General features: G+C 46.2%; 1 protein-coding gene across 1 annotated transcript in view; it reads right to left on the bottom strand.

The window, feature by feature from the left end:
• The window catches only part of MAP3K2 (mitogen-activated protein kinase kinase kinase 2), a 473,685-nt gene that overhangs the window by 226,906 nt on the left and 221,040 nt on the right, over nt 1–25,739 (bottom strand). Inside the window, exons 10-11 of the mRNA XM_085649955.1 lie at nt 18,399–18,466; nt 9,975–10,067 (exon numbers count right to left, since the gene is read on the bottom strand). Of these exons, the coding sequence (XP_085506081.1) occupies nt 9,975–10,067; nt 18,399–18,466 (161 nt within the window). The remainder of the gene's footprint in view (nt 1–9,974; nt 10,068–18,398; nt 18,467–25,739) is intronic.

The following is a 25,739-nucleotide window of genomic DNA, read 5'->3' on the forward strand; positions in this document are numbered from 1 at the left end:
GGAGCTCCTCATTCCAGGCATGGGCTAGGGCGGAGGGGATGGCCATCCGCAGGGAGGAAACTCAGGGGCTGCGGAAGGAACCTATGGCGGATCGCTGGGAGCAGTTACTTGCTGAGCTCCGGCGCTTGGAAGGGGAGGGTCACACGGGCCGCATGGGGGTGGTTGGAAATTCCTGCGCGAGCGACCGCGTAGTACAGGCTGCCCCGTTGACGGGATAGCATAACCTCTACTGCCTCTGACCTGCAGATGGGGGCGTCTGCGAACACATGGGGATGGTTGTAACCGTGGGGGTTGGGTGGGGGGGGGTGATCCCAGGAGGGAGGGGGAGGGGGGGGGGGGGGGGGGGAGTCAGGGGTAGGAAAGGGGGGGGGGGAGCACTCTATGTGTACAACTGTTCACGCTGCCACTGTTATGAGTTCTTCTTTCGAATTGTAAGTGACTCATCTGTTCTCAACGCCTCAGTTGTGTGGGCGACATAAGTTTGCATGTACGGCTAAGTGGCTGGTATATGGTGGCTGCTGCCCCTCTTTAAGAGAACACCAGAACTGATGAGGAAAATGCAGCCGGCTCCTGGGCGAGTGGCGGTTGGCACATTACTCGAATGCAGGTTATATTAAATCGACTGTAGGCCGGGTACGGATTAACAACCTGCATATGCTCATGAACTTCTGTGTGTAATGTATCCTGCCGAAACATGTATTCTTTTACCAAAACCAAAAAACAATAAAAACAGATTTGAAAAAGTGGGGAACTAACAGTGTTGGGATCACACCATGAATATCAAGTAGCACCTGTGGGTGGGGAGAGGTGGAAGACTGAAGTAAGCATCTTTGCGGTCAAGGGACACCAACCAAACTTCAGCAACAAGGATCTGGCTCTGGGACAGCATCTTGAACTTTTCCTTTTGGAGGAACATGTTAAAAAAGTAATGATCCAGGATAGGCATCGGTCCTCCCGGGAGACCAAGAAGTAACAAGCATTTGCAATGCAATAGGTCTTGCATTTACGCAAGTTTAGGCTATGGCATTGTAAATGACAATGTCTTTTACTTTTTGTTTTAAAAAAAATAAATAAAAGGCATTGTCATTTAAAATGCCAATAGCTTAAACTCGCGTAAATATGAGACCTATAGCATTGCAAATAGTTAAGTTTAAAACTGAGTGCAGCGACGCTTCAAGGACACCGCGCTCGATTTTTTTTTTTTACCTCTAACGCTGAGCGTGGTGTCCTTGAAGCGGGCGCCGTGCTCAGTGTTAAAGTAAAAAAATATATATATATAAATAAACCGAGCGAGGTGTCCTTGAAGCGGCGTGCGCTCAGATGTAAAGTAAAAAAAAAAATACCGAGTGCGGTGTCCCTGAAGCGGGCACCGCACTCCCATGAATGTTAAATTTGAATAAATAAAGTGAGCGCGGTCTCCCTAAAGCGGGCGCCGCGCTCATAACAGCATACAATTTAGAGCGCATTGTGCTGCAGCCGCCATTATCCCCATCAGTGTCCATTACCTAATCGTGCTCACCCACCAGATAAAGCCCATGTAACAAGCCAAGTAAAAGGTCCAGTCCTTATGGGCGTTAACAAATGGAGACAAGGAGGGACTAACGAGCCTTAATCAATCAAAAGCCAGCATTTTCAAAGGACAATATGACAAATATGGGCAGAGTGGACGAGGCTTCCACAGCATACCCTACTACAGCATGCCTCACAGAGCGAGTAGTGCATGAGCGCTGCCGCTAGGCTCGACCTAAAAATGGGCAAAATCCGATGTTCCTCTCTTCCAGAAGCACCGCCCTATGAGGTAAGGGAGGTGGTTGGAGTGGGGGAGGAGGGAAGGCATCGCCCTAACAGATCATTCAACACCCAGCAGTCCACTGTGATTGCCTCTCACTAAGTGACGAAACGGGAGGCCTTCGCTCCAGCAAACTGTGCTATTGTGAGATGGAGGAGTCAAAGAGGTTTGGATGTTGCAGGGCTCATGGAGGACAGGGAGGGCTGGATTTGCTGCTGCTACTGACACCCTCTAAATGCAACCCTTCCCTCCAAGTAGGGATATAGTTGCTGTGGTATTTGTAAAGGACGTGATGTTTACCATTGCCAGGACTGAACAGCCCTAGAATAACAACAATATCTCTGTTACATCAGGTGAAGTTGTTGTGGGGAAGGTCAGGAGAATGGTGAGTCAGCCCTGCTGTTATTGAAACATTTCCAATGAGGGGTCTGCCTTTTTTCTGAACAGCTAATCACTGCCAAAAGGTATGTCCATGAGTACAGGTTGAACATCCTGCGAAAATCCAGTGAGACACAGCTTGATAGCCATATTCATAGATTGAACAATGGCGCCCACAGGGTCAAATCCTGTTCTAATGTTCGTAAGCCATCATTCTCCAGATCAGAGGTGGTCTTCTTCAGATAGTCTGGCAGCCTGGGAGTCGCGAGATTCACCAGCTCCCCTAAAGGCATGGGCGTAGTGGTCCAAAAGGCAGGTGGCTTTACCCATATGGAGGGCCAAGTTGCCAAAGTCAAACACTTTAAAACAAAAAGCACCATGCTTCTCAAGAGTCCCAGTACCAGGGAGCTGTAGGGAAGGAATTCTGTTTTGAAGACTATGCTTGAACCAACAGACTCTCCTGTGATGGGTGGAAGGAATAAAGATATTGCATTTTACCCAGGATATGCCTATGGCATCTGGCCATCTACCAGTAGACTGCTGCACTCAAACACGATTTCCCCATCCAGCTATCATACTGGTTACTGCAGCCTTCATAAACCGATAAAAGGGCTCCGAAGCTGTGGATGATTGCAAGATTTTCTTCAGACTGTTAGACTTCATGTCTGTATAAGGCAAAGACCATTGTAATGCCTCCTCCACATTTCAAAACACTACTGCAAAAGATGAAACCTCCTCTGAAGCAGGACCAAAGGGGAATGAAATAACCACTTCTAGTGAAGTATCTACGCCACCGACACTTGCAAGTTGAAGTAGATGTCAGCCTCAATATTGTGAGAGAGCAGGCAGTGATCAGTCTCACGGTCATCATCCTCCAGCCAACCACAGTCCTTCGACCCAAACTCTAAGGCTTTGAAATCTAAACCAAAAACATTCTCCAATTGAGAAAACTTTTGGAACCTTGGGGAGTGCTCACAATAGAGTTCATTGTTAAAATGAGTGTGGACCTTCTCCTTTACGACATGGATAAACCTATCCCCTATCCTGGCTTTGGCAGCACAGCGTATGCTCCATGGGCGATGTAATCAGCTTCAAAATAGTTTTAAAAGAGGAGCCTGAGTGAATGAGAAGCAGTAGCCTAGATGGTTTCGACTTCACCTTGGGTGTCACAGGAACAGCCTGAGGAGGAATCGGGGACAGAGCAGCTAGAGTCGTTTAGCATTTTGCAAAACAGTCCAGAAATGATTCAGCATAGGTACATGGAGGGCCTTAAACTAAATCTACGGTCTTACCTTAGGCCAGTGTTCTTCAATCTGTGGGGCGCGACCCCCAGGGGGGGCGCGCCACCATCCCAGGGGGGGCGCGCACTCCACACGAAAATCCGATGGCTGATATTCGGCCGTACACAGCGGGATGGCAACCCTCACACCTTCAGCCCTTGATGAGCTGTTAAGAGGTGCTTGAAGGTGACTGAGCGGGAGGGGCTGCAGCTTCAGGCGCAGGGGCATCTATTCAGATGCAAACAGCCCTGAATGCAGCTCTGCAATTTAGAGGGGCCTCACACATTCCCTTTCTGCCCAGGGCCCCAAACATCCTAGAACCGGCCCTGATTACACCGAGGCAGCACGTGGTTCTCTTCACAGAGATTAATTACTGTCACTAAATTGTAAGCAAACCTCGGTTCTGCAAACATGCAGTCTATAATTGGAATATAATAAAGAAATGGCACAATCGCACCCACACTGATTAAACAAAGTATGGAGGACAATCAGTTAAATCAGTTCTCTTGGAGTATCTCCTTGAAGTACTGTACATCACAGTGGGGGATGGCAAAACTAACATTTTGGAAAGAGAGCCTGTCTTCTCGTTGTCTTGTCCAGGAGGGGGTGAGGAGCCCTACCCCTCCCTGGAATACTTGAAAACGGCATGCCCACCCCTGTGCCCACCCTGGTGGATCCTGTCCCAGTCCTGGAATGGCTCCTGCAGCGAGGGTGAAGTTCTTGATGGGCCTCTTCTCAAAAAGGCTCAGCTCAAAATTAATATGAAAAGGTGGGCGAGTGAGTAAGTGAAGGGATGGGTGGATGGCTGGATGAATTAGTGAAAGGGTGAAAGGATGAATGAAAGATTGAATAGTTGGAGAATGAGAGAGGATGGATGGATTGATGAGTGAGTGGAAGGATGGATGAGAGAAAAAGTAAATAGCTGAATGTATGGGTGGAAGGGTAGCTGGATGGGTAAAAGGGTGGATGGATGAGTGAAAGGATGGATGAGTGAAAGGATGGATGAGTGAAAAGTTGGATGATGAGTGAGTGGGTGGATGGAAGAGTGAAATGTTGGATGGATTGATGAATTGATAAGTGCAAGGGTGAATGGATGGAAGGATGAGTAAGTGAAAGGGAGGGTAGATGGACAAAAGGATGAATAGATGAGTGAAGGAGTGAAAGGATAGATGGATGAGAAAAAGGATGGATGAGTATTAGGGTCAATGGATGGATTAATGAGTGGATGAGTAGATGGATGGGTGGGTGGATGGATGGAAGGAAGGATGGCTAAGTGAAAGGGTCGATGGAGAGGGAAAGGGAGGATGGATGGATGACTGAAAGGGTGGATGGGTGGAAGGATGAGTGACTGGGTGGATGGATGAGTAAGTGAAAGGATGGCTGGATGGGTGAAAGGGTAAATGGCTGGATGGATGAGTGAATGGATGGGTAGAAGAGCGAATGGATGAGTGTACAGATGGATAGGGTGAAAGGATGGATGGATGATGGATGAGTGAAAGGATGGATGAAGGAATGGTTGAGTGAAATGATAGATGGAAGGATACGTGATGGATAGGTTTGCAAATGGTTGAATATGTTTGGATTTGGCTGGGCTTACTTATATACTATGGCGTGACCGCCTCTGATGTGTCTGTAAAACGTACCTATTGTCCTGAAGTTTTGTCCTGAATTTTGACCTCCTGTCCTGAATTTGTGTCCTGAATTTTGACCCTTTGTCCTGAATTTTTACACTCACCGTCGGCAGTAGCAAAAATCCATCCACAGATTGACCGTCTCTGTGGTGAAAAACAGGCACACCCGTCACATTAATGTTGGTGGTGTTATTATCAATCTGTCATGTGTAAAACAAAGCATCCTAGTAAAAACAATTTGCACACATTTTATCTTGGAACATTTTGTTTGTTTTGAGCTGTGTAATACGCCTGTCATTAACCACACCCACTCACAAACCTACAGTTCACTAAACTCCCATTGCGTTGAACATTATTTGCCGGATATGGCCCTGGATATGCGGGTGGCAGTCAATTATGTAGTGTACAAGATTCCAAAAATTTCTGTCAGGTGGTGGGGGGGCCCGACATTTCAAAAAATTCAGTTGGGGGGGCTCAACCTACAAAAGTTTGAAGACCTCTGCCTTAGGCACTCAGAGGTAAGATGTCAAGAAAAAGTCTGGTGGCAGGAAGTGAAGTTGAGGCTAAATAGTCAACGGAACCCTTCCTTGAGGAAGAAAACATCTCCTTCCTACGGTGAGTTTTGTGAGAAGCTATTAAGACAACACTCCCTAGAAGATTACATGTTTGGGAGAGGAGGTCTGCTTGGGAGTCTCCCAGCAGGCCTTAGTCAAAAATAACTTTCTCCCTCTCCGGTCAATGGCTTTGGGTGTATGGAGGCAAAAAGACTGCAGGCTGGAGAATCATGTCTTGACATCACATAGACATTGAGGAGGTCCTAAAAAGAAATATTCTTGCAGCACCATCTGCAATGCTTAATACTAGAGTCCCTTTGAGGAGAAATGTGACCAAGTTACTGTCAAAAGCCGAGTAATTTGTCAGACACACTGAGAAAGAGTCTGGAATGCTTCAATGAAGCTTGGTAAAAAAGGTACTGATTGCAGCATGATGGTTGAAACTCCGTATGCTCTGGCATCATCATGTCCAGAGGCACAGATAGAGCTGCATGCAGCCATCTGGTGAGGCTGGAGAATCATTGCTAGGGAGAAGGTTGACAGACTAGTCTGAAACTGAAGATCTAAAAGGAGTGTTCATAAGACGAGGAATCTATAAGGCGATGTATCCATCAGAAATGGCATATACAATCAGAAGCACATTACATTAGGCACTAACTACTCTAACAGTCTCACGGCCTTACTTAATGTTTCCTAATAAGCATTCACTTGCACAGTTTTTTTAAAGGATTACAAAAATAACAGAACATTAACAAGCCAGCATTAAAAAACACTTACTTTGGAGAAAGCTATAAATGCAAAACATTAGGCATTACATTATTCCTGAAGTCCATGCAGGGATACTTTAAGAACGTTGCTGGGTCACATTTAGCCGTTTTCCCGATACTACCATGCTTAAAGAATACCAGAGTGGATATTCACCTTTTAGATTTGCGTGCGTGGTAAAAATGAGTGAAGCATATAGACAGTGATAGGGTCTGACCCTTTTTTCCATACCGAACCACAAGCATAGGATTGTGGAAGCAACAGTGACACACCCATTGTGTCATTCTCATAAAGTAAATTAAGTTTCTATTGCTCAAAAGTATGGTATCTATTTTATCTTTGTGCAGCTCTATATGAGACATGGAATATACTTCTAACAGGCTTATCTTCAAGCCTGCTGTCGCTAGCACTTGAATTTAAAGTAGTATTAGGGAACATGGACTTAAGTTTCTAGAGGTTGCGGGTATGCTGTCTCTTTGTAAGGCGTCTGATTAACTTATCGGTGGTAAGAACTAAATTCAACAACTTGAAGACATTCTATAGTCTGTAATTCTTGCCAGATAGACAAATATTAAGAAGCAAACTATCACACACTAGTAATGGTAGAAGCTACATGGCTGTTTTTTTCTGGGTTTCCCACAGCCTTGAAATGTCTAAGGAGAAAAAGGTCATGTTAGAGGCAGCTCTTAAGGTGGTAAACCAACTGTGCAAAAAGTCCTCACAAGGATAAGGTGTTGTGCAATATTTATCTTGATGGATTGATGGTGAAAGAAGGTCACCTCATCAGAGGGTTTTAGTATTAATTGCTCCTATTAGGATATAGTAGCTAAAATCCAGTTGTATCATCTACAAAGTCATCACAGCTACCACCTATCTGGCTGATAAGCCCACTGCCCTTGAGTGGGTTTTGACACATCTGCAGCCATCACACTGGAGATAATAATGTGCAAAAAAACAAAATATAACGCAACTGACAATCACCATTTATACACCCAGGATCTACAACAAGAGTCCTATGATCATCAGAACAGCTCTAACTCTGCTCCAATTTACAAAACAGATGAAAACACATGCTTAATGAACACTACATGATAATGAGGTAACAGTCCACCTCCACTTTTGGAACCCCGCTTCCTTTCCAACCAGTGACTGACTGTATCTTTGTCTTTGACCCTGCAAAGCACTCTGCTGCTTTTGGATTAAGTTCTCTATTCAAATATCTTGTATATGCCTATATAAGAGTAATCACGGTTTCTGGGAAAAAGACCATATGGATCATGCAAGTGGTTTGTCTATAAAGGATGTCTCTCTCTTTGTTCTGCTTTTCAGTTTTTAGTTCTTGCCCTCAATTGTTGGAGAAGAGTGTTGGGCACATAGGAATTCAAAAACCATAATGGTAATAACAAAGATAACCAAAGAGAATATTGTTAGATGCAACAGGACGTCTTCTGCACAACACACAATTGTGAAACTTTCCACACACACTGTAATAAACTGTGAGCACTTAACAGGAATGTATATCCTTTCTACATGTATTAAACAGAAGGTTCAAATATGCAAGCCATTTAAGTATCAAGGGCTAGTTTGTCTTTAATTCTTCATAGATCAATTGATGGTAACTTGGCTACGAGTACTTAAAAACAGAACTGAACATTTCTAGACACTTGCATCCCCCAAGGAGGTAGCTATCTCATCTAGGTTGAGACTGATACAATTGAAAGTGCTTCACGGGATCTATCTTGCGGGCTCGGCAATAATGAAGATGGGCTACAGAATGGAACCGGAATGCACAAGAAGGTGTGGACAGGAGGGAACCTTTATACATACACTCTGGGAATGTACATATATAGAGGTGTACTGGTCTGAGATTACAAAATGTATGGCAGAAGTGATGGGTTGTGAGATTGACTCCTAAATTTGTGTTGTGCCTCCTAAATATATGGGGCCCCACTGAGCAAAACACCAAAGGGAAAATATGGGTGACTATTGGTATGGCAATGGCAAAACGTAACATTGCAAGATTGTGGGAGACGCAGGATCCAACGTCCCTTATGGAGTGGAAGAAAGACCTGGACGGGTGAATGCTGACAGAGAGGACAGTGTATGAATCTAGAGGGTGTCCCAACAAGTGGTCGCAGATCTGGGAGAAGTGGAATAATTACAGGGGAGAAATTTGCGAGCCCCTGATGCAGAGATATGGGCAAGACCCAATGTAGACCAGCAGGACAGCTTGTCAAATGTATTATCTTCGTGATGTAGACAGGCTCTGTACTTTATGTGGAAAGTCAACAATGGAAGCACTCCTGATTGCTACTGTTTGTAACATGTCTGAAGTTTGTAAACTTGTTATCAATAAAAAGAAATATATAAAAAAAAAAGAACTGAACATTTCTCTATAAAAATAAGTCAATTTAAACAAGTCATCATTTCTCTATAAAAACAAGTCAGGACTACGAATCCAATTGTAAGAGTGGCACACTCCAATGGCTAACAAGAGGGACTAGACACAAGCTCCCCATACGTATGGAATGGAAGCCTAACAAAAATGAATGTGTCCTTCTGTAACAAGACTGGTGATCATGTAAAGTGCTCTGATACCTGATATTCTTGGGTCTAGTTTGCGCTATATAAAACTATAAAAATATATAATAAACCATAACAATGTATAACACCAAATAAGATCTAACATCGCCGGGAACAGTTTACAATCAATTGGCACAAAACCACAGCCCTGAAAAGCTTGCCCTTCTTTCTTTCAAGATGTTCCTTCACATGATGGAAAATGCGTATTTACCTTTTTTCTTTCTCAACTCCTGAAAATAGATTGCAGGTATGTAATTAGGTTTTCTTTTTTTATCAAGAAACAGAAGATAACCTTTAGAAGCATAGTCCTTCTTTCCTATGCTGATCTTGAGTGCCAGAAAACAGAAGATTCACAAAGAGGTCAACTAAAGACCAACAAAATCCAGATTTTAAACCGCCATCCCCGTAACTTCAATGGAAAAGGAGAAGTATATGGAGCAAGGATCAGGACATATGCTGAGCCCCAGCAGGCACTCTTTGCATCAGATCAACACACTGCAATGATTTGAACACTAATGCTTCGATGTTCAACACCATGCATCAGCAAATCCGAGATCTTGGTGCTGTTCCATTATATAAAATAGACTAGCACATGGCCTATCATGAAGGTACAACCCAAACTGTGAAATCCAATTCGACTTTCAGAATGATGTGGATACCCTGAACACGTGTTGCAGTGAATCACCTTTTACAAAGATTTGCAAATTCACAAAACAGATTCTACCTTTGTTGTTTTAAAATTCCCAGAATAAGGCAACAATATAACGTTCAGCTAACTGGTTCCAGATTTCTCAAATTGTTTTAACAGTGGCAAAGACAGTTGCTATTATGTCCTCCTTGCACCTTAAACATTTTTAAAAACATTAGCAATCTATGAGAATATGAAATAAGATTTCATTTTTAAAGCCACGAGCAAAAATAAACGGCATCTTTGCCAACAATTGAGATCTTTTAATGAATAATACATGTAGCACAATTTGGGACAATTTCTCACCATCATTGTAGTCCTGGTGATGATATGGAATATGATACCTGCGAGGATATGTTCCGCCTTTGCCAAATTTCTCAAAGACAGGGCTATCGTAGTCTATTGGGAATGAAGACACAGACAATCACAATGCTGTGCTAGAGAGCGACATAGCAAAATCTAACAAAATATACAGTTCATAAGTAAAATTATAAAGTATTATACAGAACAAGCGTTTTGGCACAAGCCATTATCAGACCCAAACATTCCATACTTTAGAGTCAATGGCTCATATGAAATAAACATCTACTCTTGAACACAATTTTGGAACATTTCATCCAGCAATAGATGACTACACATGAATCACAAGTCAATGTTTTTTAATTGGCAGACTCTAAGACTCAAAAACTTTCAGTTGGTTTGGTAAGGTAGAACATGCTTTCTGACATGAAGAGCTCAGATATGCACAGAAAGAGACGTGCATCTCAGAGCTAGTCAAAGGGGACTGGATATGAGGGAAAAGACTTGGTGGTGTACTTAAGACTACTTGATTTCATTCTCAAGAGAAGGGCGATGCAGGATCGAGCTTCAGTTATGTGGTTAATAGTATGCCTGTAAGTTAGAGATAGAATTTAATTAAAAGAGCTGACTTTGTTTTATGACGCCTGTAGGTTTAATATTTGGAAATATGTCAGTTAGCCAGAACTATCTAGGGGTAAAATATCTACCTGACCATCAGACAAAACTACTTGTCCTGTAACCCAATCCACTAGTCCTTTTGGTGCCATGTAGTGCGACGACAAATTATTGCAGAAATCTCATTATGTAAGAGCTCTGATAATAGGCTCTCTGAATATGCCAGAGCTCATTCTGTAGTAGGGGTTGAGTACTAGCAATTCATATATTTTCACACCTTTCTGCACATGTACATAGTGGGGCTGGAGGTACCAGTAATTAATAGTTCCGGGACTGGAATGCTCTTTTGTCTGTGCAAACCTACTTACTTGCATGTTTTACGGATTTTCATCAGCTCTTCTCTAATCTTTTCCCATACTGAAAAATCTTGGAAATGTATTCCTGACAAGGCAGAAGACAAATTTCTTACAGGAATGGGAAAAAAGTGGTGAAAGGGAACTTGTAAAAGCTCAACAGATTTTCGCATGAGAAAATCAACAGATACTTATTTTCTCATGCTAAAATGCAGTTCACAAATATTTTCTAGGAGTACCATTGTGAGGGGGTACCGAGCGGATCCCGGCCCCGGGCTACATATCGCAATAATGGACCCATACCTGGGGGAAGTAGGACCCTGGTGCCACAGTTTCCTCCAACCTCCAACCGGAGGATAAATACACCCTTCCGTCTTTTGCCCACACAGGAACCACTTCCTGCGGAAGTCATCACGGAAGGAGGGAACGACCCCGGAAGCAGTAGATCGGCAACAGAGAAAAAGGACCAAACAGCTCACAACAGAGAGGAAGACGTCGGGGAGAGACGGAGAGCGGAGTGGAGAGATACGGAGACCCAGGAGATCGCGGAGACGAAGGAGAACAAAGACACCAGAGCGAGTAGCGGAGAAGACGAAGGGGACGGCGAACGGTGGTGCGAGGATTGGTGGTCCCCACAGGAGGAGGCTGGAGAGCGGCCGCAACTCCAGGGGAGAGTTGCGGCGGAGCCGGTGAGTACCCAGAATCAGGGACCGGTAGAAGAGAAGGGAGCGGTGGAATCCGGGTAGGAGGGACGGCCCATAGGCATACTCCGTAGTGTTCACCACAAGACACCCCTCAGACTGGATAAGAATCCCCACGTGCCCCTGTCCCTATCCTAATCCTAGTCCCTTTTGCACTTTAATTTCCTTACCCTCACTTGTGATCCTGACCAACTACACGTTCGTACTTTATTGCACCCCCTGGAGATGGTGACGGGTTTGCCCAGAGTGGGCCTGGCAAAGAGAAGCTAAGACTGACGGCTCCTTTTGTCTCTAGTTTTTCTCTATGAGCCTCCGTGGTCGACATACACTCCCAGAAGAAGCCAGAGACGACGGGGAAGTGGAAGGGACCATCGTATCTAGAAGAAGCGAGCAACCATCAGGAGATTCCGAGGGATTATGTACAGCTTGTCTTCCTCCTTCTAAATTTCGATAATAAAAAGCAACAACTGGCCCACTATATACAGCCTCCTCGTCTGTTTATCCGGCCCGCCCTCCCACAAGTGGTGTCAGAAGTGGGATTCGCCGGAGACATGGAGGCTATACTTGCAAAAATGGCCGAAAACCAAGAATGCCTGGGAAAGGCGATGGAGAGATTCCTGACCGTCGTAGAAGAGGATAGAGGGAAGTTACAACGAGTAATATCAGAACAAAGCCAATCCCATGACTCCGCAATGGGGAAAATCGCTGATGCTATTGGCCAACAGAGAACCCCAAGTACCCTACCATCCGTGATTCTCCAAAAGTATGTTAGTGGAGAAGATCCGGATTTCTTTTTCAACAATTTCGAAAGGATGGCTCTCGCCGCCGCATGGCCTGTGGAGAAATGGGGACAGTATCTAGGACCCCTTCTATCCGGAGAGCTGCAAGCATCGTATCAAGCTGCCAATATTCAGGGAACCTCCCCCTATGCAGACATTAAGCAGTGTATCTTGGAAAGGCTAGGGGTTGACGACGAAACCTATAGAATACGGTTCCGACAAATTAAGGAAGGTCAACAAGAAACTCCCAGGGCCTTGTATTTTCGGATAAAAGACATGGCCGACCGGTGGCTAAAGCCCGCTACCGCTACCAAAGAGGAAATTATGGCCAAAGTGTACCTGGAACAGTACCTGTCCTCCCTCCACCCCCCTTTTCAGAAATGGGTGAGGCAACACGCTCATCTCACTCTTGAGACCACAGTAGAGATAGTGAGTGCCTACAGCAGAGCACAAGAGACTCAAAAAGGGTGAGAAGAAACCCCCTGGAAAGCCGGCAACAGCGGAACCCACCGGTTACCCCGACCACCCCTGATTCGGAAACCAGACACTAACAGTATCGTCCCAGGACCTCCTGTATTCAGGGTTCCCGGTCCCTCTGTACTGAGAGCCCCCATAACCGGTCCACAATGTTTCAATTGTGGGGTAATAGGGCATATAGCTCGCTTCTGTCCACAAAAGGAAGAACCAATGGAAGTAGGAGTTGCCAGGAACTATTGTTGTTTAACACCGGACACTTCCTCCGCCTCGTATCGCTGTGGCATATCCGTAAATGGACAACCCATGACCGCATTAGCCGACACGGGGTGTCGACAGAGTGTAATACGTCCTCAAGAGTTAGGCACTGCGTTGGGGGAAACCAATGGGATAGTAAATATCCGTTGTGTCCATGGGGATACCAAACAATATCCTACAACGAACGTCCGTATACAGCATGCCACTGATCCAGGGTCCGACTTGCGTGTGGGTCTCATTCCTAAGCTACCAGAACAGATCATATTGGGGAATGATTACCCGCAGCTCTCCCAATTGCTCACGAAGGCCCGGTCGGATGGAAAAGATTGGTGGGCTGATGCCCCTTTCGCCCAGGACGATACCCCGGAGTGGCCTCCTTCGAAAGCTAGGAAAACCAAAAAGCAACGACGCCAAGAAAAGCGGACACCCCGTACAGCTTTGCCAGTTCAAACCATAAACAACCCTTGGGAAGACTACAGTAATTTCCACGCTGCCCAAAGAGAAGACTCCCTATTACAAGAAGCATGGAAACAAGCCTTGCCTGGTGAAGACCCCTTACACGTATGTCCTTATTTTTTTGTTAACAACGGATTGTTGTACCGAAAAGCCACGGTTGCTGCTCCACCTCAGTTGTTAGTTCCCTCGCCCTTTCGAGAGAAGGTCCTATACATGGCTCATAGTCATTTATTGGGGGGACACTTTAGTGATGAGAAAATAGGACACTTAATAACGGAGAACTTCTATTGGCCCGGGATATACAAACAAGTAAACCAGTATTGTAAGGAATGCCCCATTTGCCAAAAAACCAGCCGATATAAACCCCCTAAAGCACCCCTACATCCCTTACCTATAATAGATATCCCCTTTTGTAGAGTAGGGATGGATATCATTGGTCCTTTGTTGCCCTCCCGTAGCGGATGTAGGTATGTTCTCGTATTGGTAGACTATGCGACACGATTTCCTGCAGCCATAGCCTTAAGACATCCAAACGCACCTAGCATAGCCAAAGCCATAATCACCATCTTTTCGAGAGTAGGATTCCCAAAAGAAATCCTGACCGACCAAGGGACCCCGTTTGTTTCAAAATTATTAAAACAAGTATGTTTACAGTTAGGTATCAAACAGATACGCACAGCGGCCTACCACCCCCAAACTGATGGACTAGTGGAGCGATACAATGCCACTCTTAAACTCACTTTAAAAAAACTCTTAAATCTGGAAGCCCGACGGTGGGAAGACATGTTACCCCTGGCCCTTTATGCCATTCGCTGTAAAGTCCAAAAGAGCACGGGATATTCCCCGTTTGAGCTTCTGTATGGACACCAACCTCGTTCTTTGCTGGACATGGTCCGGGAGAAGTGGGAGATGGAACCAAATAACGCCACACCCTTGGTTGATTATGTAAGCCGTCTAAAAACCCATTTGGAGCAAATTCGTACCATAGTTAGGAATAATATGGAACGAGCCCAGGATGAACAGAAAACCCAATACGACAAAAAAACCAAGATTAGAACCTTTGTGGCCGGGGATGCGGTGTTGCTCATGATGGCATCGTCAGACCATAAACTCTTGGGACAATGGCAGGGAACCTACCGTATATTAGAACAGATAACTCCTGTTGCATATAAGGTAGAGCTAGACAAAGCCCGAGGGACTGCCCAAGTATATCATGTCAACCTTTTAAAAAAATGGGAGGGACCCATTCCCAGCCTCGTAGGAAACGCCGGAGTCCCTGTTCCATTGTACGACCAATGTATCGACCCCGAGCTGCCAAACCCTCTAAAAACGGAACTCCTCCATAGACTGTCACCCCTGCAGGACATGTTTTCTTTGACCCCCGGGAGAACCACCTTGTAGGAAAACTCCATCAGAACCGTTCCCGGAAAAAAAGTACGCCTTCGACCCTATCGGGTACCGGAGGCCCGCAGACACACCATCCGGGAAGAGGTACAGCAGATGCTGAAAATGGGGATCATAGAACCCTCCACCAGCGAGTGGAACTCCCCAATAGTTTTAGTACCTAAGCCGGACGGTTCAGTGCGTTTCTGCATTGATTTCCGCGAAGTAAATAAAATATCAGAATTTGACACCTACCCTCTTCCGAGGGTGGATGAAATGATCGAACGGATAGGAAGAGCTCAATATATCAGTACCTTGGATCTCTGTAAAGGGTATTGGCAGATCCCTTTAAGAAAAGAAGATCAAGAGAAAACAGCGTTTTCTACCCCAGAGGGTCTTTTTCATTTTAAAGTATTACCCTTTGGCTTACATGGGGCTCCTGCCACTTTTCAGAGGGCTATGAACATAATCTTGCAACCCCATGAGAAGTATGCTGGCGCCTATATAGATGACAATCATTTATAGTGATACTTGGGAACAACATCTCATCCACCTATGTCAAGTGATTCAAGCCCTGGGGGACTACGGTCTTAAAATCAACCCCGCTAAAAGCCACCTAGCCGCACAAACAGTGAGGTATTTAGGCTACCTGTTGGGAGAGGGTGTCATAAGACCACAAAGTAAGAAGCTGGCTGCTATATATCAAATCCCTTTTCCCCGAACTGCGAGGGACTTAGGTGCTTTTCTGGGATTATTGGGATATTATCGCCGATTTATACCCAGGTTCTCACAGATAGCCGCCCCTCTCACGGATTTGCTACATAAAGCGGTACCAACCGAAGCCAAACTAAGAGACCCCCCCCTTGATGTGGTCAGGGCCTTCGACTCGTTAAAAGCGTCCCTAACCTCAGATACAGTGTTGGCTAGTCCCGATTACACCTTGCCCTTTGTACTACAAACCGACGTCTCAGACCAAGGGTTAGGAGCCGTCCTCTCCCAAGTGAACAGACAGGGGGAGGAAAAACCTCTATTATATATCAGCCGTAAATTGTTTCCACGAGAACAACATTATGCAGTCATTGAGAAAGAAGCCTTGGCTATCAAATGGGCAGTTGACTCTTTGAAATATTACCTGGAAGGGCGCGAATTCACATTATACACCGACCACGCTCCCTTGGAATGGATGGACCGTATCAAAGGGAATAACGAACGGGTATTACGATGGTTCCTTTTCCTACAACCGTACCGATTCCAGACAAGACATCGAAAAGGGAGTGACCAGGTGAATGTGGACTTTTTCTCCCGGTATCCTTCTACAACCTCCCCTACTAGAAAGACAGCAAGGGAAAGGGGATGTGAGGGGGTACCGAGAGGTTCCCGGCCCCGGGCTACATATCGCAATAATGGACCCATACCTGGGGGAAGTAGGACCCTGGTGCCACAGTTTCCTCCGACCTCCTGCCGGAGGATAAACACACCCTTCCGTCTTTTGCCCACACAGGAACCACTTCCTGCGGAAGTCATCACGGAAGGAGGGAACGACCCCGGAAGCAGTAGATCGGCAACAGAGAAAAAGGACCAAACAGCTCACAACGGAGAGGAAGACGTCGGGGAGAGACGGAGAGCGGAGTGGAGAGATACGGAGACCCAGGAGATCACGGAGACGAAGGAGAACGAAGACACCAGAGCGAGTAGCGGAGAAGACGAAGGGGATGGCGAACGGTGGTGTGAAGATTGGTGGTCCCCACAGGAGGAGGCTGGAGAGCGGCCGCAACTCCAGGGGAGAGTTGCGGCGGAGCCGGTGAGTACCCAGAATCAGGAACCGGTAGAAGAGAAGGGAGGGGTGGAATCCGGGTAGGAGGGACGGCCCATAGGCATACTCCGTAGTGTTCACCCCAAGACACCCCTCAGACTGGATAAGAATCCCCACGTGCCCCTGTCCCTATCCTAATCCTAGTCCCTTTTGCACTTTAATTTCCTTACCCTCACTTGTGATCCTGACCAACTACACGTTCGTACTTTATTGCACCCCCTGGAGATGGTGACGGGTTTGCCCAGAGTGGGCCTGGCAAAGAGAAGCTAAGACTGACGGCTCCTTTTGTCTCTCGTTTGTCTCTATGAGCCTCCGTGGTCGACATACACCCCCAGAAGAAGCCAGAGACGACGGGGAAGTGGAAGGGACCATCGTATCTAGAAGAAGCGAGCAACCATCAGGAGATTCCGAGGGATTATGTACAGCTTGTCTTCCTCCTTCTAAATTTCGATAATAAAAAGCAACAACTGGCCCACTATATACAGCCTCCTCGTCTGTTTATCCGGCCCGCCCTCCCACAACCATGTTCTAGCCTACTTCTGTAAATTCTTGGTAATTTATTAAAGACGTAAATCTGCACTAATGAAAGGACATATACCATGGGTAAACTTTTGTAAATTGTAAGAAATGGGTCACTAATTTGGTTAGCCAACACCTTTTGTTTTTTATAAAAATTCTGTCCCCCTCTCGCTCTACCAGCTGGCTACATTATGAGTGACAGCCTTGTCCTTTATCACTAGGAACATATTGGCACACAAAGTAGTTTTGTTCAGTACCAGGAACTATTGTGGCAATGTGTGCGTTTGAGACCCAAAATACGTTTGCTTGTTGCCAGTGTCCCACAACAATAAAGTTTCTTATCAAAACAAGAAACGCATGGACAAAACCAAAAGACTGACCACCGATGTCGAACCTACTGGCTTTGCCAATGCTCGTTTCTTTTCATATTTCCCATAATCTTCTTAAAACTGGTTAAACTGATTTTCCATTATGCATTTTTCTTGGACATACTGGTGTGCATTAACACATTTAACAAAATGCTGCTTCAAAGAAATGGTACAAAAAATTACATTTAGCAAAATGTTTTTTTTCCTAGTTGTATTTCTTTTATGAACGTTTTATTTTTAAAGCAAAGAAACCTCAATTTTACTTACCAACTTCTGTAACTATTTGCATCAAATCAGAGAGCGTTCTATGAGTATTATACACACTCATAGTGTTAGTCTTTGCAAACGTGTGTATACATTTTTATGCTGGAAGTATCAGTAGTGAAGTCCGAGCTTACATTTCCCTAGAGCCTTCACCCAAATAATAAAGGCTTTGCATTATTGAACCATGTATACGAGTTCAAACAACAATAACTTAAGGACACAAATATTGCATTAACTGCAGACAATGCCCTTCACTGATCCATAACGTGGTACAGTAAACTGGCAGCCAAAGGATTTGTGCTGCAGGCTTACTTGTCCCACGGACAAAATAAATATGAAAACTTGTTGTCCTTGACCCCAAACAATATGTTGTGGGAGTTGGGCTTTAGGAATTCCACACCTGTACTCTTACAAACAAATCCAGATTTGCTGATGTGTCATCTCTACCTGAAAAGTCTTGGTGGTTGTCTGGATAACTTTGGGCTCTTGGCATCCGAGACTTTGGGTAGGTGTCGCTGGAAGAAAATAAACAGTGTAATATGAACACATTAAAATACCATTATACAGCATCAGCACTCACTGCAGAGAGCTCTATCAGTCTGTAAGGACTGAAGCAGGTGTAGTAATAATTGCAGATTCGGTTAGATAGAAACATCACTGCAGAGTTTCAGGGCCAGGTTTGTGTTTCAGTAGAGCTACACCCACTGCGCCAGGATCAACCCCTAGAAATTCACTGCATTGCACTACGGGTCTAAACAATTGATTTGCGAGTCTCCTCACTGAACAATGTTTAACAAGCATTTGCAATGCAATAGGTCTCGCTTTTGCGAGAGTTTAAGCTATTGGCATTGTAAATGACAATGCCTTTTATTTATGTGTTTTGAAAACTTGCAAGAGGTGCGTAAACATGCACTCTGTACTTGTAGCCTTTGCTTACGAGAAGCAAGGCTGGTAATAACTGCGCCTCTTTTACTGCCAGCCTTGCTTCTCGTAAGCAAGGACTATCTGTACAAAGTGCGTGTTTATGCAGAAGTTTTAAGGAATTGTAATTAGCTATTGTGATTATTTAAATAAACATTTGCCCACGTCCAAGACCTTCCAGGGCAGCACACCAACTGCTCATAGGGAAAAGACGAGTATGCAGCAGGCTGGCACCTCATATTGGCAGGCAGGGCTGTGAACTAGTCAGTCACGCTAGTTTAGTTCCTTAGAAAGACTGTCAGGCTTGGGGCAGAAGCTTGACTATGAAAGGCTGACAGGGCCTTGAAGAAGTAAGTCACAGGTCCATGGCATTGAAAAGGCAGAAGGTTCTGGACGGAGTCAGTTAATCAGAGCAGGGCGCAGTTCATTTTTTAAAATTAGAAAATGCCCCCTGGTTTGAGTGTCGGCGTCCGCTCTCCCTGTGGTAACAAAAAAAGTAGATAGAAACTAATGAAATGAAATAAACAATAGCATGCAGATTGGAATCAATTCAATTATCTAAACAATGTGAATTGCAAGGGAATCATAATGAAAAACGACGATTATTTAGGAGCGTGTTTTGAAGTAAGCGACGTGAGAGGGCTTGGTGTAACTTACAGAGCTGACGAGTTTGGGACTCGGGAACCGGGTTCGAGTCTTGGCTTCAGCTCTCCCATGTGTACGAAAAAATGTCGATCGCAACTGATAAAATTAAGTAAATAATGGCTTGCAGATTTAAATCAATAAAATTACATAAGCAATGCGAATTGCAGGTAAATGAACAAGCAGTAGCTGAGATCGCCAGAGACGCCGTGCGTGAGCAAAAGGAAAATGAAAGTGAAAGCACGCACTTCGTACATAATACAATGCCTGAAACGTCGCGAGCAAAAGACGACGTGCACATCTCCTGTCAGGGCAGGCACGGCAAACCGGAGACTGGGAGGGAACAAACATGCCTCCCTTGCAATCAAAAGCCAGCATTTTTGACGCGCACCAATTAAAAGCATGGGTGGAGCTTCCACCCCGCTTCCAAAGCAAAACTGACAACAATAGTCTCGCAAGCGAGCAGCGCATGCGCTGCGTCGCTAGGCGAGACCGAAAAACTAACACACAATAAAAGAGTAATGGCGGTGCCGCATCGTCTAGCTTGCATGCAAAACTAACAATAAGCACATGGGGATGCCATTGATCCAGGCATACAAAATTGGGAAGCAGAAAATCAGACGCCACTTAACACAACCCAATGTTGTCTGCATCTGCAATATGCTATGGCGTCTTAAGTATGGATCACACTAGTGACGGGAACAGACAGCTAAGATGGTCCTGATGTTGAAAACAGCCAGGCATAGACCATAAATGCAGGTGCGAAGAGAGTGATCTGCTCTTTATTACTACAGTTGAGGGAGGTGAGGGGCAGCACCACCCACTCGATTAACCTCTTGCGGGTCATGTCCCCTCCCACTATATATTTATACATCTATACAAAGACAACTGCAGAAAATAAATGTATTTAAAACAAAATCATCTATTGAGGGGAAACCGCTCCAAATAAAAGTGTTAAGGGACAGAGATATATTGAAATGTTGGAGCAGAAAATGTAAAGAATCAACTGTTTTCTGCAGTGTCTGTCTTCAACAGAGCTTCCAACATTCTCGTGTTCTACTACAGTTTCATTTCAAAGAAAAGAAGGTCAATGAAGTTCTCACAGTGCGGGCACTGACTGACGTATGGAGAAAAAGTAAGGCAGAAAAGGCGACAAGACTGAAGGTGAAATTAGTCCACTGCACCGATTTTTGTCACAACATATTGGTGGAGTTAGCAACTCGCGTTATCTCCAGCAATGATGGCAATGCTTTCAGAGTAGACTGGCCTTAGGCATGGTTAACTAGGCAAAGCAGTCAGGACTACAAAAAAGAGCCACTTTCACCCTTGTTGGGAGGATCAGATGAAGAGGGTGAGTTCTGAAAAGTCTCAGACAAGGGCAGCCTAAGTGGCAAGGCCAAACACAATGCTTCCACAGACTCAGAAAGCTAAAGAGAACTTCTAGTATACCAATTTGAAATGCTGGAGTAATGGCCTGCAACTTCGCTCTAAGGAAGAATGTAGTGCTTATGATTATATCTGCTAAATATGTTTAGGTAAACTAAAATAATCTGAATCTAACCAACACACTGTCAGGGAGTCAGTGTAGGCTTATTAGGATTGGATGGGTTTTTTTTTCTGTGTCTTTTTTTTTGGCAGAAACCGTCTTAAAGGCTGAACCTTATGCAGGCTGTCAACCTGATTTTCAAGTAGGCAACAAAAGATGGCATATTAAGGCTTCAAATTAATCAGAGCCTTATTGGTGCCAACTGTGGAGTCAGCAAAGAGGTTGTAATAATCTGCTTTGAAAAAAGAACCCAAGTCAAACGATCATGTTCACGTCCCATCATGTGTTGGCAAATTTGGAAACGGTAAACCGGTGCTCAAAGTATGGGATAACAGAACGAAAGCTTAACATTGTGTTAGAGCCACTGAGTAAGACCGGTTTGAGAGCCATTCAGTATTCATTTATTACTACACATCTCATCCTCCAAAACAGTTAAGTTCTTCAAAACCTAAGAAGAATTATGGGAACCAAGGACATGCAAACAGATATAGGAGTCATCAGGAAGAGAGGAGGGTATGGCTTTAAGTGGGATGATAAAGTGTGGAGGGTCTCTAATGGGGGTGTGGCTTATTATTGAGGGCATGGCTTGAATACAAACTACATTTCAGGGATTCCCATAGTGGCCTGATGACTGGTATTTTAATTCCTGTGAGCTCTGTTATTGCATCCAGAAGAACAAGTTACTTACCTTCGGTAACAATGTATCTGTAAGAAACATGGGTTAGTTATAGATTCCTTACCTTAGAATTACCCCCAAGTGTCAGACTGGATCCGGAGAATTTTTTCTCAGCAGTACCTCTGCTTGTCGGTAGGTGGCGTCGGTCGACTCCAAGTCTGTCGTCGGCGTTGTGTTCGCCGGAATGACGTCGCAGTGTCTATTTAGACACCGCTCCTGCACGCTGACGTCAGTTCTGGCACGACTTTCCACGCCAGAAGCGCAGAGCCAAGCAAGACACTGACCACAGGTGTGCTAAAACTAGGGCCCTGCAATGGAGTCCCTGTCCCTAGAAGTCAGTGGGGAGGATGGGTGGGGCGGAAAGGAATCTATAACTAACCTACGTCTCTTACAGATACATCGTTACCACAGGTAAGTAACTTGTTCACCTGAAAGAGACAGTTAGTTATAGATTCCTTACCTTAGAATAGATACCCCAGCAATACCAACCTCGGAGGAGAGTCTGCAAACCAAGTTCACACCAGAAAGTCCAGGAGGACAGAACAGACAAAACAGCAGTTCCTCCGGACTTGGTTGTCCAGGCAGTAATGTCTGGTGAACGTGTGCAAGGATGCCCACGTGACTGCCTGACAGATGTCAAGGAGTGGAACTCCACGTGCAAGAGCAGTGGTGGCTGCCATAGGTCTGGCGGAATGAGCACGGAGCCCCACTGGAGGTCCCTTTTTCGCCAAAGCGTAACAGATTTTAATACAAAGGACAACCAATCTAGAGATGGTCCGCTTTTGAACTGCCCGACCTTTCTTGCCACCTACATAGCCAACGAAGAGTTGAACATCCACCTGGAACTCTTTTGTGCGATCAAGGTAGGACAGTGCATATTTGGGATCCAGACGGTGGAGTTTTTCCTCCTTGGAATGGTGCAGAGGTGGGAAAAAGGTGGGCAAAGTAATGGTTTGCCCAATGTGAAAAGGTGTAACCACTTTTCGAAGGAACGAGGGCCTAGTCCTAAGCACCACTTTGTCCGGATGCACAGAGAAGAAAGGGAGCTTAGAAGAAAGAGCTTGGAGCTCACTCACCCTGCGACCAGAGGTGATGGAAACAAGGAAATCTGTCTTCAGAGGGAGGAGCCGGAGAGGACAGTTGTGAAGAGGCTCAAAGGGAGCGGATAAGTTAAGACCAAGTTTCAGTCCCACTAGGGCATTACGAAAGGAGATGGAGGAAAGAGATGAGTAATACCTTTAAAGAATCTATTTACAATAGGGGACTTGAATAAAGATGGCTGATCTGGTAGCTAAAGGAAAGCAGAGATGGCCGTAAGATAGCCGTTAAGAGTGCTCAGGGCAGAGCCCTGCTGGGCCAAAGAAAGTATATACAGCAGAACCTCTGAAAGAGGGGCAGAAAGAGGATCCACAGCCTTTGCTGTGCATCATGCCACAAATGTATTCCATCGACAGGCGTTTACCATCTTAGTGGAGGAACGCCTGGCTGCCAAGATGACGTTACAGACTTCGGGTAGAAGGTCAAAAGCGGTCCACTGTCGCAGCTCAATCTAAAGACAAGGAGGTGGAGGCTGAACAGGTTCAGGTGAAGAACCCTCCCCTGCTGCTGCGACAGAAGATCTTCCCGAAGAGGCAGTCTGCGTGGTGAATCGATGGCCATGCTCAGGCGCTCTGGGTACCAGACTGTTCGTGCACAGTCCGAAGCAACAAGAATAACTTGGGCCCGGTCGCGCTTGATCATCTTCAGCACTCTGGGCAGAAGTGGTATCGGCAGAAAGGCATACAGGAAGCCGCAGTTCCACTCGCGACGAAAAGCATCGCCGAGCAAGTGCCGCCTTGGAAATTCCAACGTGCAGAATTGCTGACATTCTGCTTTCTCTTCGGTGGTGAACAGATCCAACCAAGGCTCTTCCCACCGCTAAAAGAAACCTTGCACCACCTCCAAGTGAAGACGCCATTCGTGATCTACCAGGCACCGGCAGCTGAGTTCGTCCTCCCTGGCGTTCAGAGAACCTGCCAGGTGTTGAACCACCAGGGTCGTGCCCTGATGTTCCAGCCATGTCCAGATACGAAGAGCCTATTGACACAGGGTCCACGACCCCACCCGCCCTATTTGTTGCAGTACCACATGGCGGTGGTGTGGTCTGTTAACACCTGCACCACTTTCCCTTTGAGAGAGGAAAGGAATGCCTTCAGTGCCAGGTGAATCGCCCAGACAACAGCAGGTTGATATGGAGCTCGGACTCTGGAGACCAGACTTCTCTGATTTCTGCCTCTCCCAGATGGCCGCCCCATCCCAGGAGTGACGCATCTGTCACTACTGTGAGGTCTGGTTGGGTAAGGGAGAGGGATCTGCCTCTGACCCAAGCTCGGTTCATTAACCACCACTGCAGCTGTTGCGCAGTCCCCTCCCAGATCTGGACCTAGTTGGAAACATTCCCCTGATGCTGCACCCACTGGAACATCAGGTCCCACTGCAGGGCCCTCATATGCCATCTGGCATGATCGACAAGCAGGATGCATGAAGCCATGAAGCACAGCAGTCTCAGTTTCATTCCCACCAAAATCCAGGACAGAGGCTGAAACATCGGTATTATAGCCCTAATATCCTGGACACGCTGCTCGGGAGGATAGGCCCGAAACCGCACTGTGTCCAGAACCGCCCCAAAGAAATGGAGCGTCTGAGAGGGAGTCAGGTGTGACTTTGGCACGTTGATAGTGAACCCCAGTGAATGCAGGAGGTCCGCCGTAGTCTGGAGGTGGGAGACGACCGCCTGGGGTGAGTCCGCCTTCAACAGCCAGTCGTCGAGATAAGGGAAGACTGGAACCCCTGATCTACGCAGATGAGCTGTGACCACCACCATCACTTTTGTGAACACCCGAGGGGCACTGGTAAGGCCAAAGGGGAGCACGGTTAACTAAAAATGCTTGTATCCTACACTGAACCGCAGGTCGCGTCTGTGGGCTGGCAGGACAGGGATGTGAAAATAGGCGACCTGCAAGTCCAGCGCCACCATCCAGTCTCCTGGGTCGAGGGCAGACCGGTTCTGAGACAAGGTCAGCATTGTGAACTTCTCCTTCCAGAGGAAGCGGTTTAGGGCCCGGAGGTCTAGAATAGGACGCAGGCCTTTGTTGTTCTTGGGCACCAGAAAGTAGCAGGAATAGCAACCACAACCTACTTCTGGCATAGGAACCCTGTCAATAGTTCCCTATGATCCTCCGACATGCGATCCGAAGATGGTGGCATGGAGTAAGGGGTAGTCTCCAAGGGGAGGGATTAGACACTTCGTACTATCTGCAAAACCCACCTGATGTTTTGCCAGTAGGGGAGGGGATGGCGAATCCTACCGCCCACTGGTCTTTGGTGGCGCTGAAAGGTTGAATTAGGAAGGTTTGGAGGCAGCTGCGGGTTACGGGGTATGGACGGGCCCGCCCGCTATCTCCCAGACCCACGTCGCTGGGTCCCATGTCCGCGGCCATGCAGAGGCTGTGCAACTTGCGTGAAGCAGTGGCTGGACTGGGCCGGACGTGGTGGGATGCCCCTTCTGTAGCCACGGAAGGGGTAAAAAGCAGACTGAGGTAGACGGGACGACGCTGCAAAGCTCAAGGATCTGGCCGTAGCTCGAGAGTCCTTAAAGTGCTCCTGCTTTGTCGCCAAAAAGGCGATGGCCATCAAAGGGCATGGCCAGCAAGGTTGACTGAACATCCCCCGAAAAGCCAGACGTCCTCAACGAGGTGTAGCGCCGAAGGGCTACGGACGTGGTGGTATCCAGTCCACATCTTATCGTGAATTTGGCTGCGTCTCTCCCATCCGCCACTGCCTGGGAGAGAACGGACCGGTCCTCCTCCGGGTACTGAGGCAGCACCTGCACAACCATATCCCAGATGGTATTGGAGTATCGGCCCAAGAGGCACGCAGTATTCACGGACCGCAGTTCCAAACTGGAGGAAGAGAACATGCGCTTCCCAAGATGATCCAGCTTCTTGGATTCCCTGTCTGCAGG

This window comes from Triturus cristatus, chromosome 3_2, assembly GCF_964204655.1.
Source record: "Triturus cristatus chromosome 3_2, aTriCri1.1, whole genome shotgun sequence".
NCBI lineage: Eukaryota > Metazoa > Chordata > Amphibia > Caudata > Salamandridae > Triturus > Triturus cristatus.